General features: G+C 35.1%; 2 protein-coding genes across 5 annotated transcripts in view; both read left to right on the top strand.

Moving 5' to 3' along the window:
- Positions 1-14,501, top strand: part of LOC119072981 (ATP-binding cassette sub-family A member 3-like) — a 32,873-nt gene that overhangs the window by 6,792 nt on the left and 11,580 nt on the right. For 2 of the 4 annotated variants that reach the window (XM_037178299.1, XM_037178300.1), the window contains exons 14-15: positions 27-243; positions 277-1,271. The exons of 1 other annotated variant lie outside the window; for it this stretch is intronic. In XM_037178299.1, the coding sequence (XP_037034194.1) occupies positions 27-231 (205 nt within the window). In that variant the 3' untranslated portion in view covers positions 232-243; positions 277-1,271. Of the gene's footprint in view, positions 1-26; positions 1,272-14,501 lie in introns of those variants that run through there. One more of the 4 variants, XR_005086970.1, reaches the window with a different exon arrangement.
- LOC119072982 lies at positions 6,115-7,116 on the top strand. Its single transcript, XM_037178302.1, has 2 exons — positions 6,115-6,212; positions 6,278-7,116. Coding segments are annotated over exons 1-2 (789 nt in total). The 5' UTR covers positions 6,115-6,210; the 3' UTR covers positions 7,065-7,116.

Genomic DNA, 14,501 nt, shown 5'->3' with positions numbered 1-14,501 from the left:
TGAAATCCATTTTTGATTATTTTCAGCGACGAGCATCAGGACCTTCTGACATACACGATTCCATCCAGAAATCTCAAATGGTCCACTGTGTTCGAAATGATGGAAAACGGCAAAAGTACTGGAAACGTTGACGACTATTCGGTGAGCCAGAATTCGTTGGAAAACGTTCTAATATCGTTCGTAAAAAATCAGCGAACTCGCAACAATCTACAGGGAGAGTCTACCGAATAATTTACTTTTACAATTATTGGCTGATCGAAATGTGGAGGCGGAAAAATGTTAAATTGAGAAAGTCTACGCTTCTTATTCTGTATGTACTTGTAGCTGTCGGTTAAAAACCATGAAATTAACTTCATTGAATTTTCAGATATCAACGGGACGGGCAACACTGACCGAGTCAGTCTTGTTGCATAAATAATATTTTTAGATTCACCTGATTTTGTTGGTTTGTTTTTAAGCAACGACCGTAACGACTCTAAGACTTTGCGTGCGTATCTTTTATCTATTGATTTACTTTAAAGAATGTGCGTGACATCATCACCAACCAACCATTTTCACAATCTTCCTGCATCTTCTGACATAAGTTTTATTCGTCTATGTATTGTGATTGATCACACACTTTGAGTCCGTGGATGATTAAAGTAATGTAGCACGTAAGATACGTAAGTTCACGCTGATCAATTTGTGTCTAGTTAAGCAACTAGTGAAAATGTATGTTCGATAAGCAGAACTTTATTTGTTAAGTACAGTCACATCGCATATCATACAATGTCTGACGTCGTCATAGGTACTGAAAAATTATTCATTGTCGCTACTTTCCAATACAAAGGTTTTATTGACTTTATTAATCAGTGAATCTCTAATGTGATTTAAATTTTAAAACATTTACTTTAAGAAGGACAAAATCTATTTTTCTACGAATTCGTTGTGAGACGACCTCCTTCCTATCCTAATTATTACATTGCCTTAGTACTTATAGAAGATAGATCATTGCAAATAACCAATCAAGTTGGATGCAAGTGTTCACGTTTGTGATTTTAATTGAAATGTAATTTTAAGTTACGATATGTAGTGCACGTATTATTCATACACATTCTGGGTGGCATGCGATCGAGGGTATAACAATCATACGTTCGCATGTGGGACAGGATGATCAAGGATGCATAGAAAAACGTACCAGCTGATAAAATAGTGGATCAGTCAAAAACTCTCAAAAGAGTAAAAGTGACGCAAGTCCCTGTGCATACTTCCAAAACAACTGATATCGCTGGATGTGACGCATTCTGCGCTTGTACGCAAAAACTGTAACAGGAAAAATTTGACCAAAGAAATTCTAGAAACAAAATTTTACCAAAAAAAATTTGCGTCACAAAGTGGAAGATGATTCGGACATATTAGGACGTATTCTTGCCTATTTTAAAAAAATTCTTAAAAGTACTTTCCTCAACATCTGCCACTTGTGACGCAAAATTTTTTTGGTAAAATTTGGTTTCTAGAATTTCTTTGGTCAAATTTTTCCTGTTACAGTTTTTGCGTACAAGCGCAGAATGCGTCACATCCTGCGATATCAGTTGTTTTGGAAGTATGCACTGGGACTTGCGTCTGTTTTACTCTTTTGAGAGTTTTTGACTGATATCAGTTCTTTTGGAAGAATTAGTAGATTGAAAAAATTTGAAAAATTTGAAAAATTTAAAAATTTAAAAAATTTTAAAAATTTTTGAAAAATTTGAAAAAATTTTTAAAATTTTAAAAGTTCAAAAAATTTTAAAAATTCGAAAAATTTGAAAAATTTGAAAAATGTAAAAATTTTAAAAAATTTAAAAAATTTTGAAAAATTTAAAAAATACTAAATTTAGGAAAAAACGAGCCATCAGAACAGTCGGAGCGTTTGCTGCGACTGAGCCCCGTACAAACCCGTATATCTATTGCGTACGTGACCCTAGTGCGTCTGTCACCCTACTTTGACCGTAAGCCTGTTGCGCCGGTTAATGTAGTTACAGTAAAATTATTATGTAATATGTACATCTTACAAATTGCGCATAGCGCAATTACGAAGCCCCGTACGACGTTCCTTTCAAATGAAACAAAAATTTCAAATCGCCCTAAAATTTTATTTTTTTGAAGGGCCTAATATCGGCCTCAGTCCGAGGACCCAAATTTAAAAATTTTTTCAACTACATTCTATTCGGCCTTTGATTACCTCCCAAATGAAACAAAAATTACGAAAAACGGATGAAATTTGCTCGAGTTATATGTAAAATACACATAGGGCCCTAGTAGTGGCCTTAGTCCAAGGACCCAAATTTAATTTTTTTTTCAACGACATTCTATTCGGCCTTTGATTACCTTCCAAATGAAACAAAAATTACGAAAAACGGATGAAATTTACTCGAGTTATATGTGAAATACACATAGGGCCCTAGTAGCGGCCTTAGGCCAAGGACCCAAATTTAATTTTTTTTCAACAACATTCTATTCGGCATTCGATTACCTTCCAAATCAAACAAAAATTACGAAAAACGAATGAAATTTACTCGAGTTCTATGTAAAATACACATAGGGCCCTAGTAGCATTTCACTTCTAAGGCCCTAACTCACGGTCCACTCACCCGATTTTAAAAAACTTTTTTTTCCTGGATTGGTATTGACAATACCTATCATTTACATTTCCATCGTTTATTTTGCCATAAATATCACCAAAAGACCTTAAATCACTTAGGTGGCCCTAACTCACGAAGGGCCGACCCGAATATGCCCATCTTCGAACTTAGCCTCACTATTTTGACTATCTTTCAGGAAAAAATTTTTTTTTGAAATCGGATTTGATTTACTCAAGATATCGACGTGACGGACAGACGGACAGACGGACAGACGGCCCAAATTTTTATTGCGGATTCGTCATCTATGAACATAGGCAAACACTTTGCCCTTACCGTCTGCTTCGAATTCCATCAATTACACACGGCATCGTAATCCTATAAGCCCCTTTGTACTTCGTACGGGGCTAAAAATTGAGGCGAGCAGAGCTTACCAAATACCAAAAGCGAACAAATTTGTTCTACCATACCCATCCACACACACACACTTAAAGGTGTTCTTATATGGGGCCTATATGGGAACTTCGAGAAGCCCTAGCTCCGAAACGAGGCCGGTTCCCCCCCAATTTTTTTTTCTGGAATGTCTTAGAATGACGACTAGAATCTACTCCCAAAATTTCAACAAAATCTAAAGAAGACTTTAGAAGATAGGAAACACGGACGGACGGACGGACTAACAAAGTAACGTAGGATTTTTTCATTTCGTTTAAAGTACTGAAATTGACCAAAATGTATGGAAATGGGGCTTCTTGGAAGATTTTTTGCGTGGCCAAATTTTAAGCTGCAAGAACGTGTGATAGCTCGTTGAACTCGTGCGGACGCCTAGTTTTTTTTAATTTTGAGTCATTTGTATTTGAATTGTGGAACTTCAATATTTGCTGTATATATGGTTCTGCAGTCTACGACAAAAAAAATTTTTTGAAATTTTTTCTAGTAATAGGACTTGCGTCACGGGCGCTATGCTAACGCGCGCCCATGATTACGTTCTAAATAATAGTATCTCCTTGCTTGTAAGTGTGTTGATTTGGCAAGTGTGAGCTTTGCGGAACGAGCCGAAGGCGAGTGGAGAACTCACACAAGCCAACACAATAACTTACAAGCAGTTACGTAAGATATTTTATTCAAAAACGTGAGGTAAAGTTAATATTACTTCAAGTTTTTGAATAACATCCACATGCCGCGGCATGCCGTAACATGTAATAGTATATTACTTCCGAGGTTCCAAGTTGTGTATTTGATAAGTGGGGTGTTACAGCCCGACCCGACCCCACTTGTCAAATAACAACTTGGAACCTCGTAAGTACAATGCTTTACGTGATTAGGCAATGGAAATGAAAATGAAACATGCGGTAACACGTAAAATACCTTACTTGGCAATGGGGCAAATTATGGAAATGGTACGTCTTGTGTGTTTCACAAAAGAAGTACCATTTCCATCATTTGCCCCATTGGTAAGTAATGTACTTGTACTATCACATGTTTGTGCACGGTAAGTGCATTTTCAATGTCGCAAACAGTGACGTAAAGTACACTTTACATACAGTGCATAGCATGGGCAAGTAAATAAGTAAGCAAGTAAGCCCCTGGTAAATGAGTGGTGACGTTCATATATATAAAGTAATGAGTCATTTCCTAAGGGCTTAGTGAGAATAGAAAATGTCTGAAGTTCATATTCAAGGACGTTTCAAATGTCATCAACGCTATAAAAAAAATTCATAAAAATGAATGAACGAAATATTAAACGAAACTTAAGTGAGAATTAAGATAGAATACGATCTAGATGGATGTGAAACAATGAAAAAAACTCCTAGACTGTGTAATTAATAGTTATATACCAGAGGTGTCATATGCTAATCGTCGTCCAAAAAATATATGGGCACTCCAGCCCATGTTTAAAAATGACAGAGCCCTTATGTCATTTTCCAAGTGTAACTCTATTGTGTAATTGAACTAGAATTTGAATATCAACTTATTTGCCTAATATATACAACAACAAAAACACGAAACTTTGCCTTTATGCTGTTGCAACTTATTTTTTATTGTTATGTTTATTCAAATAAATGGCTGTATTTGTGTAACAATGGCTTTTCTTTGTTAGAAGCTAAGAGTAATTTTACCTAGAGAGGAAATTTCGAACAAAATTACGTAAAATATGTGGTTCCAACATGAAATACGAAATGTTTATTGGAATGTGTTTGTCCTCTTAATTAAGAGGGCAAATTGAGCTATCAAAAGCGAAATAGCGTCAACGCATACATGTATTGGTATTAAATTATACGACGAAATTTGTATATTATACAAACTGATGTTGATATAACATTTCGTATTACAAATTTCCTCTCTAGATATAATTACTCTAAGGTTAGAAGCATCGCACCGGACACATTACTACCGTAATTTTGATAAAAAACAATTTCCAGTGGAAATAACAAAAGATTTTCCAAAAATTCTTTTGTTATTTCATTGGAAATTGTTTTTCTTCCGAATAACGGCAGATTAACTGAACAATGAATTTACTTCAACAATGCTACGTGCTACGTTTAAATTCGTCTCTCTCGTTTTTTAACCAATAAGAAACCTTCACGAAGCTCTCTTTCGACGAATATTTTAAAGTGGAAATCAAGCCTTGATATACGGGGTATTCACTATCGATTGATCAATGTTCTCAATATGGAGGATATGAGTTAACTTAAGAAATCTGCATTTTGGCACCAACCTTTTTTTCCAAGACTTCTGTAGGCTTGCAGCACAAAAGTACCTGGTTCATTTCTATGTGGAACGATAGCGGGTGAGGCGAGCTACAACTACCCACGTTCAGTTCCGTGGAACACCGATGCTGAAAGGAAGGAGGACATGTCTTTACTTTTTAACGCTTTTCACATTTTTTTTTCTTCGAAAAACTGAAAGATACGTGTTTGCTAGAATTGAAAGACGAGTCCAACGAGTTATGACTCATTAAAATCGGAGACCGCTTATTCTTAAAGTTAAAAAAATCACCTGAAATTTTGGATACTTTCTGGCTGCCGCTGTGTTTGTTGTTCAGCTTCATTTATTCGTTTTTCAATACTGTACGTTTTATTGCCGTGGACATTTTTGTCATAAAACTAACAGATTCTTTTAAATCCGATTCGGGGACTCGATCAATTTGCAAATATTTTAAGTAAAGTCTGTAATTTGCAGGCAGGAAAGGATTCTACGAGGAAATGTTGTACTGCACTGTTGCCTTAGTGAGTAGTTATTATTAAAGAATTGCAGAATTTACTTGAAAGAGGTAGTAAAGCCTAGAGGAGCGAACAAAGGATCATTCCTCTAGCTTTCTGTTTCTCGTGAAGAAGCCTCCCGCAACTCTAATTTAATGTAATCTATATGGACCTGTTTTACTTTTATTGTGCATAAATATGCGGAGTGTTCTGTTTGTTTTTTTTTCGTAATCTTATCGTAAATGGATAACGAACAGTATAGATTATGAAGCTGCTTTTAATACCATCATTTCGTCTCATTAGATCCGTGTGATACACGTGAAGATTTGTATTAAAGTGGAAGTGAGTGCATTCGTTTCAAACAAATATTTTTCTAATTCAAAACCAGACTGATTTAGAACCTTCCCTACAACATGTGAGTTGTGTATTTATCGCCAAAAACAAATGTAAATTGACTGAAATTGACAAACTTTCAAACAGGAAGTGGCAAACCAATATTCTTATCATCACAGTCCTTTTTGCGACCAATTTTAAAACATTAAAAGGAGTCGCTCTGGATTGTTCGTATGGAATGGCAGATTTTGCACAGGTTGGTAGCGTTTATGCGTGTACTGCGAGAGTACTATTTAATGGAATTGTAACTGAGAATGTAACAGTAGTTTTCGGGATTCATCAAACGGGAAAGGGAAATGAAGATGTGCACGGATTATATGTGGAGTTACAGAATCTAGATTTTGTCCCAGGAAATATCGAATCTTTCTTTTCAAATATTATTGCTATTAATTTACGGCACAACAGTATAACAGCCGTCTTCAACAGGCATTTAATTCCATTTCCAAACTTGCAACATCTATCGCTTTGGAATAATACAATTACATCAATTGACGGCGATCTTTTCGACGGACTGAATTCACTGAGATACATTAGTTTCGATAATAACAACATTAGACATGTTGGCCACGATTTAAATTTACCGGTCGGTAGTGGTAGCATACGATTCTCTGCAAACGTTTGTATCAGCCAATCAGCAAACACACCCGACGATGCTGCTAGCTTAAAACTAAATTTGTTACGCAATTGTCCGCCAACGATATCGCAAATAGAAGACTCATTAGAAAGACGACAAAATTTTTTGACCCATATTGACCGTCAAGTCCAAAGTCTGATTGACAGAGTTGCATATTTGGAGGCAATTATCGGAAGTCTATTTGAGGCTAGTCCTGCCGATCAACTTTCAATTGATCAGTCTGACAAAAAATATAACTAAATGAGTTGCCGATTCCATACTTTCTTTCAAAATTAGTGCGAGCGAAATGATTCGTCACCATGTTTATAATAAAAAATTTTAAAAATAAAACAAAAGAGTTTTAATTTCGAGGTTCTGAAGGAACAGGTTATGCCATTAACGGGTGACAGTGAAATCCATAAAATAGAATGTATGGAAAACCAACTTAGCGAAAACAAAAATTTTAAATTATTCTGGATCTTGTATTGCTTCGGACACACCGATCGTTAGACTAATTTTTGAAATTGAAGAGTGCAAAGTATGAGAAATCAAATTGAAATTTGGAAATAAAATTTTTGTTGTACGCGCCCTAATGAGATTCGAACCCGAGACCTCTTGCGTATAAAGCAAGCGGTCAACGATCTGAACCACCGGACTGAACTGTTCAGTCCGGTGGTTCAGATCGTTGACCGCTTGCTTCATACGCAAGAGGTCTCGGGTTCGAATCTCATTAGGGCGCGTACAACAAAAATTTTATTTCCAAATTTCAATTTGATTTCTCATACTTTGCACTCATCAATCTCAAAAATTTTAAATTTTTCTGTCAAGTTGAATCTGTCATACACATATATTTATGTAGATGTATGAGCCGCCTGTAATTTTCTATGTCACCGCCTTAGTGATCAACTCGGAGATGGTATAACCTGGTCTTTCAGAACCTTCTTCGTGATCAACTTGGGGATGTCTCAAGCTGTTCTTTAAGCAGAGCCGGGTTATAAGGCGTGCCAAGCGGGCCGGGCCCGGGCGCTGGGAAAATTAGGGGCGCTGATAAAATAAGACTAAAGTACACAAGCAAAATGTACACCAATTAAAGTGAGGTTTATATCTCGGTTTTGATACAGTGTTCTTGCTCAGTTATTATCGATTAACGTCATTTTTTTGTGTATAAATGGAATTCGTTTAAAAACGGTCCTATTGAAATCGGACGCATTTATATGTGCCTAGATAGGTAATAATCCATAGAAGCCACAACTATTTTTTTTTAAAGTACTCAACTCTTATCCAGTGGTATAACTGATCGAATACTGAAAACATTCCTTTTTCTTGTGGAGGTATCTCCATATACATGAAACGTACAAGGTCGTGTGAAGTGGCATTACAAAGGTACTTTCGGGGCAAATGAGGTCTTTTTTGGTTTAAACTTTATTTGAACTGAGATATGAACGGCTGAAAAAATGCTTAAAATTTGACTACACCGGTGAACATCTGATGGTTACTATGCATACAAAAAATAACAAAAACATCAAAGGCTGTTGCTACTGGTCTTAGCTTTCCAATGACACCAAACATGCATGGGTTGTGACATGATGAATGTCCCTTTGAACTTCAAAGTTTGAAGTATAAATCGGAGACTCAGTTAATCTACTCGAATATTTCATGTTTCCTGGCATTGTCAAAATTTTACAAAAAATATTTTTTGTGTGGCAGTAACAGCTGCTGACTTACGTTTGCGATATCAGCGAACATCAACAAATTTAAAACTGTTTTAAGTAACAAATTTCTGTTCACAATTACCTTTCCAATGACATGTATCTGGAGATACCTTTTATAAGAAAAGTGCATGTTTCCTGTTTTCCATCAGCTTCCGCTGTTGAGGATTGAGAATTTTTAATAAAAATAGTTTTGCCTTCTATGGGCACGTCTGGTAGGACTGTTTCAAAAGAATTCGGGTATTAAATGAGTTGCAAGCGATAAACCTTGCGGGAGACAAATTACAAAGAAAAACGTTTGATAACCGGAAAATCGGGTAATATGTTGAGATCATTTTTCACTAAGTCGAGCTGGTGAACCAAAAAAAAATTCGCTCGCTCCGCTCGCAACTTTCATTTCATTTCTATCACAAGAAATCCAAGTAGGAATTTATTGGTCGCTTAAAATTAAAATTCACAAGCAAACATAATTTAGACAACTTTTCTAAAATTTAATTTCATTTTGTTTCTAAATCTTACGGCCCAGGGCGCTGGAAATGATAATGAGGCTCTGTCTTTAAGAACCGAACATATTCAATTAAAGTTAAACCATATGACGACTTACCAGACGCTACGGCGTTAATACCATACGATCCCGCATATAGCTGCGTAAGTTGCGTAACCCTATAGTGCATCATAATACTAGTGTGCCAATAGATCTCTCCAGTTTACGAAACGAATGACAGCAGCCAGTTCACTTCCATAATCTCAAACCTTACATTGTCAAGATTTGTGTTTCACCCACCCTCGTAAGTGTCTTAAGATGTTCTTTCAGAACCTGGAACCTTATGACCAAAACCAAGGTACAAATAATCGAATAAAGTGTATATGTAGTTGAAGGTAATGTCACTCAGACGCGCGGCCTGGCACTATAGTTTGATACAAGCGATATTTCACCAATTTAAATAAAAAACTACAAATTAACTCGGACCATCTGTTTTCAGGATGGATGGGTTCAGGTGGACACAATACTTTTGGTGAAACAAGTAAATCATAGTCAACCTGTTTAAAGAAAGGTGTTTTGCTAGCATGAAACTACTGTGTAAGGCAGAATGGCATCATCTTCAACTATATTACTTTGTATTTATCTAAACAAGTCGACTCTTAAGTTATTCAATTCCGATGGTATAAATGGCTTTTTTGTCAACGCAGTAGTGGACAATTCACTTCCAAATGTGTACAATTTTGAAATTATGGCAATATCTTCAAGAATTAATATAAAGGTTGAAATAAAAAATTCAAAAAGGCAGTTAAAAACAATTAAATAGGCAGATACACACAGGGCAGTTTAAAATAAATAATTTTGGAGATAAAAAAGGCGTTAAAAATAAATAAAAAGGCAGATAGGCAGTTGAGTTAAAAAATACAAAATTGCAGATAAAAAATTCAAAAAGGCAGATAGCACTTTTCCAAAAAGCAGTTAAAAAACAATAAAAAAGCAGAAGAGGTGGTTGAGTTCAAAAATGCGAAATTGCAGACAAAAAATTCAAAAAGGCAGATAGCACTTTTTCAAAAAGACAGTTAAAAACAAATAAAAAGGCAGTTATAAAATTCAAAAAAGGAGATAACACTTTTTCAAAAAGGGAGTTAAAAATAAATAAAAAGACAGTATAGGTGGTTGAGTCAAAAAATTCAAAAAAGCAGATAGAAATAGAAAGGCAGTCATTCTAATTAATTGTACTCAGGTGCACCCATGAAATCTTCGATGTGTGTATATGCACATATGCTACAATGACGAATTGAGTTTAGATGGAAGTCAAGTATCACCTCAACCCAATATACAATGACACACCACGTGCAGTCGAATTGAGTTGACATAATTACAGCCTTCAAAGAAGTCACAGATTTAGCTGAAATAGTACAAGGGGCGAAAGTAAAAAATGCAGCACTGTGCGAAATTTGCTGCCCGCGCCGAAGGCAAGGGCTGCATCGTCATGGATATAAAGAGCAGAAGGTAACGTCGATACGTTGCAAAATTTGAAAATTAAAATTTAAAAAAATAAAAATTTTCAATGAAAAGATATTTTTTTGCATAGAAAATGTGTTTCACGTGGAAAACATGTTTCGCTGGAAAATGTGTTTCACATGTAAAATGTCTTTTAAATGGAAAACGTGTTTCACTTGTAAAACATATTTCGTATGCAATGTTTATGTTATTGAACTTCTCAGCAATGAACGTCAACACAAGATATGGTCGAATGTCAAACTTTGTATGGAGTGGAGGACATAGCGATTTCATATAAAGAAACTCACCTCCCATGAGTTTGTTTATATGAACTCGCTATGTCCTCCGGTATGTATGAATAGACCATACCTGGTTTATACTTTCATTGCTTCTCAGTGGTTCTTACTTTTCCAATGATTCAATCATACAAGTCTTGGTCGTCAGAAGTTTTCGAGAGTATTTGTTTCATAACACAGCTTTAGGCATTGCGACATAATGTTATTTTTATCGTTATTTTTTGTTCCGTGATGTAACGGTACAAAAACGGTCAACGTTTTTTCATAACCGAAAATTAAAAGTTACGGCTCGCAAAGTTACGCCCGTAACGAACATCTATAACGTTATTTGTATCTGTAACGATATTTAAAAGCTACAGTTTCAGAAACTGAACTATTGTTAGAAATAGCATTATGGTTATCTATATGTATTGTACACATTTTTCATTACAAACTTAGCGATACCGTGAGCGGTATTGGAAGTTCGGTATGGATACCGGTTTTAATACCGATATTGCATTCCCTAAAAGGTATAAATATGTGGTTGAATTAAAAAATACAAAATACAAGATAGTTAATAAATTTAAAAACTCAGTTAAAAATAAATAAAAAAGCAGATAGCACTTTTTCAAAAAAGCAGTTAAAAATAAATAAAAAGAAAGAATATGTGGTAGAGTCAAAAAATACAAAATTGCAGATAGCAATTTTTCAAAAAGGCAGATAAAAATCAATAAAAAAACAGAAGAGGTGGTTGAGTTAAGATTTATAAAATGATAGACAATAAATTGAAAAGGGCAGATACGACTTTCACAAAAAAGCAGTTAAAATAAATAAAAAGGCAGAATAGGGGCTGAGTCAAAAAATACAAAATTGCAGATAAAAAATTCAAAAAGGCAGATAGCACTTTTCCAAAAAGGCAGTTAGAAACAAATAAAAAGGCAGTTAACAATACTGCAGTTTACACGGCCATAACTGCCTTTTTTCACAATTTGAACTCCGCGATTGCATTTTAATAACTGCCTTTTTTAATTTTTTGCCTCCAAAATTATTTGTTTTCATTTGCATTTTTTATTTTTTTACCTCCTTTTTCCATTTTTTTAACTGCTTTTTTCATTATTATATCTGCCGTTTATTGCGAACCATATATTCAAAAGATAATCTTGTGCTCAAATTCCATCCTGACTGGAATCGGTGGCCGAATTGGGACTCTACCAAACATAAACCATATGGTACAACCAAACGCTGCTCTCGACACATTTTTCTTATCTCTTTCGGTTTCTGTTCGCACAATGCGTCACTTCTAAACTGTTGTTCTTAAAGAAACGTATATACACATACTTTCCAAATATACAGGACAGTGTACTGTGACACAGGACTACGAGTACTACTGTGTACATCGTAATTGCACCGTTCAAACATTTTTTTTTTTCAAACGAACGGCGGTAGTAAATTGCTACATTTTGTCTACTTTATGAGTGAACCGTATTGAGTCCATTTATTAAAGAATTATTCTCAATGAATTGATTGTGGAATGAGTTGTGATAGGCGTTCCGGATTTTTTGTGATAGTTGAGTCGGAATTGCGTTTATAGTCGGGTGTATTAGAATTAGACAATTTTATAGTCTTCACAGTTTAAGTTAAACTTAAAAAAGCTTTTGATTCTATATCACGGCGGATGTCGATTGACCGCAATCACACGAAAATTTCTATTACTGTAATCCCATTTTCGATGTAAACATGAGATGAATGTCCTTGGAAAATGATGTGATTTCTCTCATACCATTTTCCGTATTTGAAAATAAAATCGAATTCATTTCAACAACGCGAACTCAAATAAATTCTTTTATTAAATACAACACGAGCTAAAACATCTCCGCACACTGATGTTTAAATTTTGATAGTTCCTTTCAGGAATTAACATCAACCTTGGCCATCGCTGTGTGTGATATGATCGATTTTATACCAAAACCTATAATTAGCTAGACATAATGGCTCCACCGACAACGTCTCGTCGCCACACGGGAATATGGCCAAAACTAGGGTTGTTACTATGGAAGAATTGCCTGCTGCAGATACGACATAAATTCCAAACGCTTATCGATATTCTGTTGCCAGTTCTATTGTTCGTGCTACTGGCGTATTTGCAGAAATTTTCCAGTTATGATAAGAATGCACAAAAAATATTTCAATCGTTTGGAATCAATACATTGGACACTTTGTGGTTTGTAAAATGTATTCAATACTTAAATGGTTTGTACAATATTTTCATATATATTTAGAACTTAATAATGGAAAAGTGACGCAAGTTCCTCTGCAATATTTTAATCATGGGCGCACGTTAGCAAAGCATGCCCGTGATTGTGCTGTATGCTTAAATATACGAGTTTAACGAGCTACCACACATACTTGTAGCTTAAAATTTGGCCACGCAATCCATCTTCCAAGAAGCCACATTTCCATACATTTTGGTCGATTTCAGTACTTTTAATGAAATTCCCATATAGGCCTCATATAAGAACACCTTTATGTGTATGTGTGGATGTATATTGTATGGTAGAACAAATTTCTAGCGTGTGAACGGGTTGGGTTGGGGTCACAATTTTCGTTAAATTTTTCGCGATTTTCGCATGGGTTTTCGCAGTTTTTTGGCCAAATTTTTTTTATTGTAGATTTGGATAGGGGACCTTCTGAAACGTTGAGAAAACACTTTTTTGGGAAAAGGGTCTTCGCGAAATTTTGCGGTTTTCGCAGTTTTTGGTCAACATTTTTTATTGCAGATTCGGATAGAGGACGTTGAGAAAACACTTTTTTGGAAAAAGTGTGTTTGCGAAATTTCGCGGTTTTTGCGTTTTCGGATGGAGGACATAAATTAAAGCCAAATAACATAACAAAAAATCAAGTCAAACTTCCAAGACAATTGATATCAGTCAAAAACACTCAAAGAGTAAACGTGACGCAAGTCCCTGGACATATGTACTTCCAAAACAACTGATATCGTATGTGACGCATTTTGCGCTTGTACGCAAAAATTGTCAAAGCAAAAATTTGACTAATTTTACTTTTTGTTACGGCCATGAAGTTTTTTGTGTTTTAAATTTTAATTCTCTATCTCGTGGATAGATAAACACAGATAAAAATATGGACCTAGATCTAAATCTATTTGGGATTAACAGTACGCGACCGAATCTTTTTTCGAATTGAAATTTAATCCGATCAGGGATTACAGTGAACGACATCTCAAATGTCTCACTGTCATTTTTTTCAGAGAATGTCATTGTGAATTTGCAATGACACAATAAAATTCTCAGAAAAATTTGACAGTGAGACATTTGAGATGTCGTTCACTGTACTTGAACTTATCCCCAAATGAGTAATCCATAGAATAATTAAATTTTAATCTTTTAGGCCCTGACGTTTGACGCTTGTTTACTAGTTTACTCATTTTAATCTGATCTAAATGTTATTTGGACTGCAATAAAAAAAAAATTCTAACCAGGTAAACTTTTACTTCAGAAAAAAAAACGATTTTCACGGATATTGTGATATTATATCTTTTATCTAAACGTCTGATATGAGAAGAAGCTTTTTTGTGAATCTGGAATGAGAAATGTTTTTATTAAACAGATTTTTTTTTTTTATTTACCTGACGAGATTTGAACCCGGGACCTCCTGCACTTCAGTCTACGATCTTACCACTGCTGCAATTTGTTCTTATTCCCAACGTGGTTTA

This window comes from Bradysia coprophila, assembly GCF_014529535.1.
Source record: "Bradysia coprophila strain Holo2 chromosome IV unlocalized genomic scaffold, BU_Bcop_v1 contig_84, whole genome shotgun sequence".
In the NCBI taxonomy this organism is placed as follows: Eukaryota; Metazoa; Arthropoda; class Insecta; order Diptera; family Sciaridae; genus Bradysia; species Bradysia coprophila.
The sequence above is the reverse complement of the archived record's forward strand: the minus strand, read 5'-3'. Positions and strand labels throughout refer to the sequence as shown.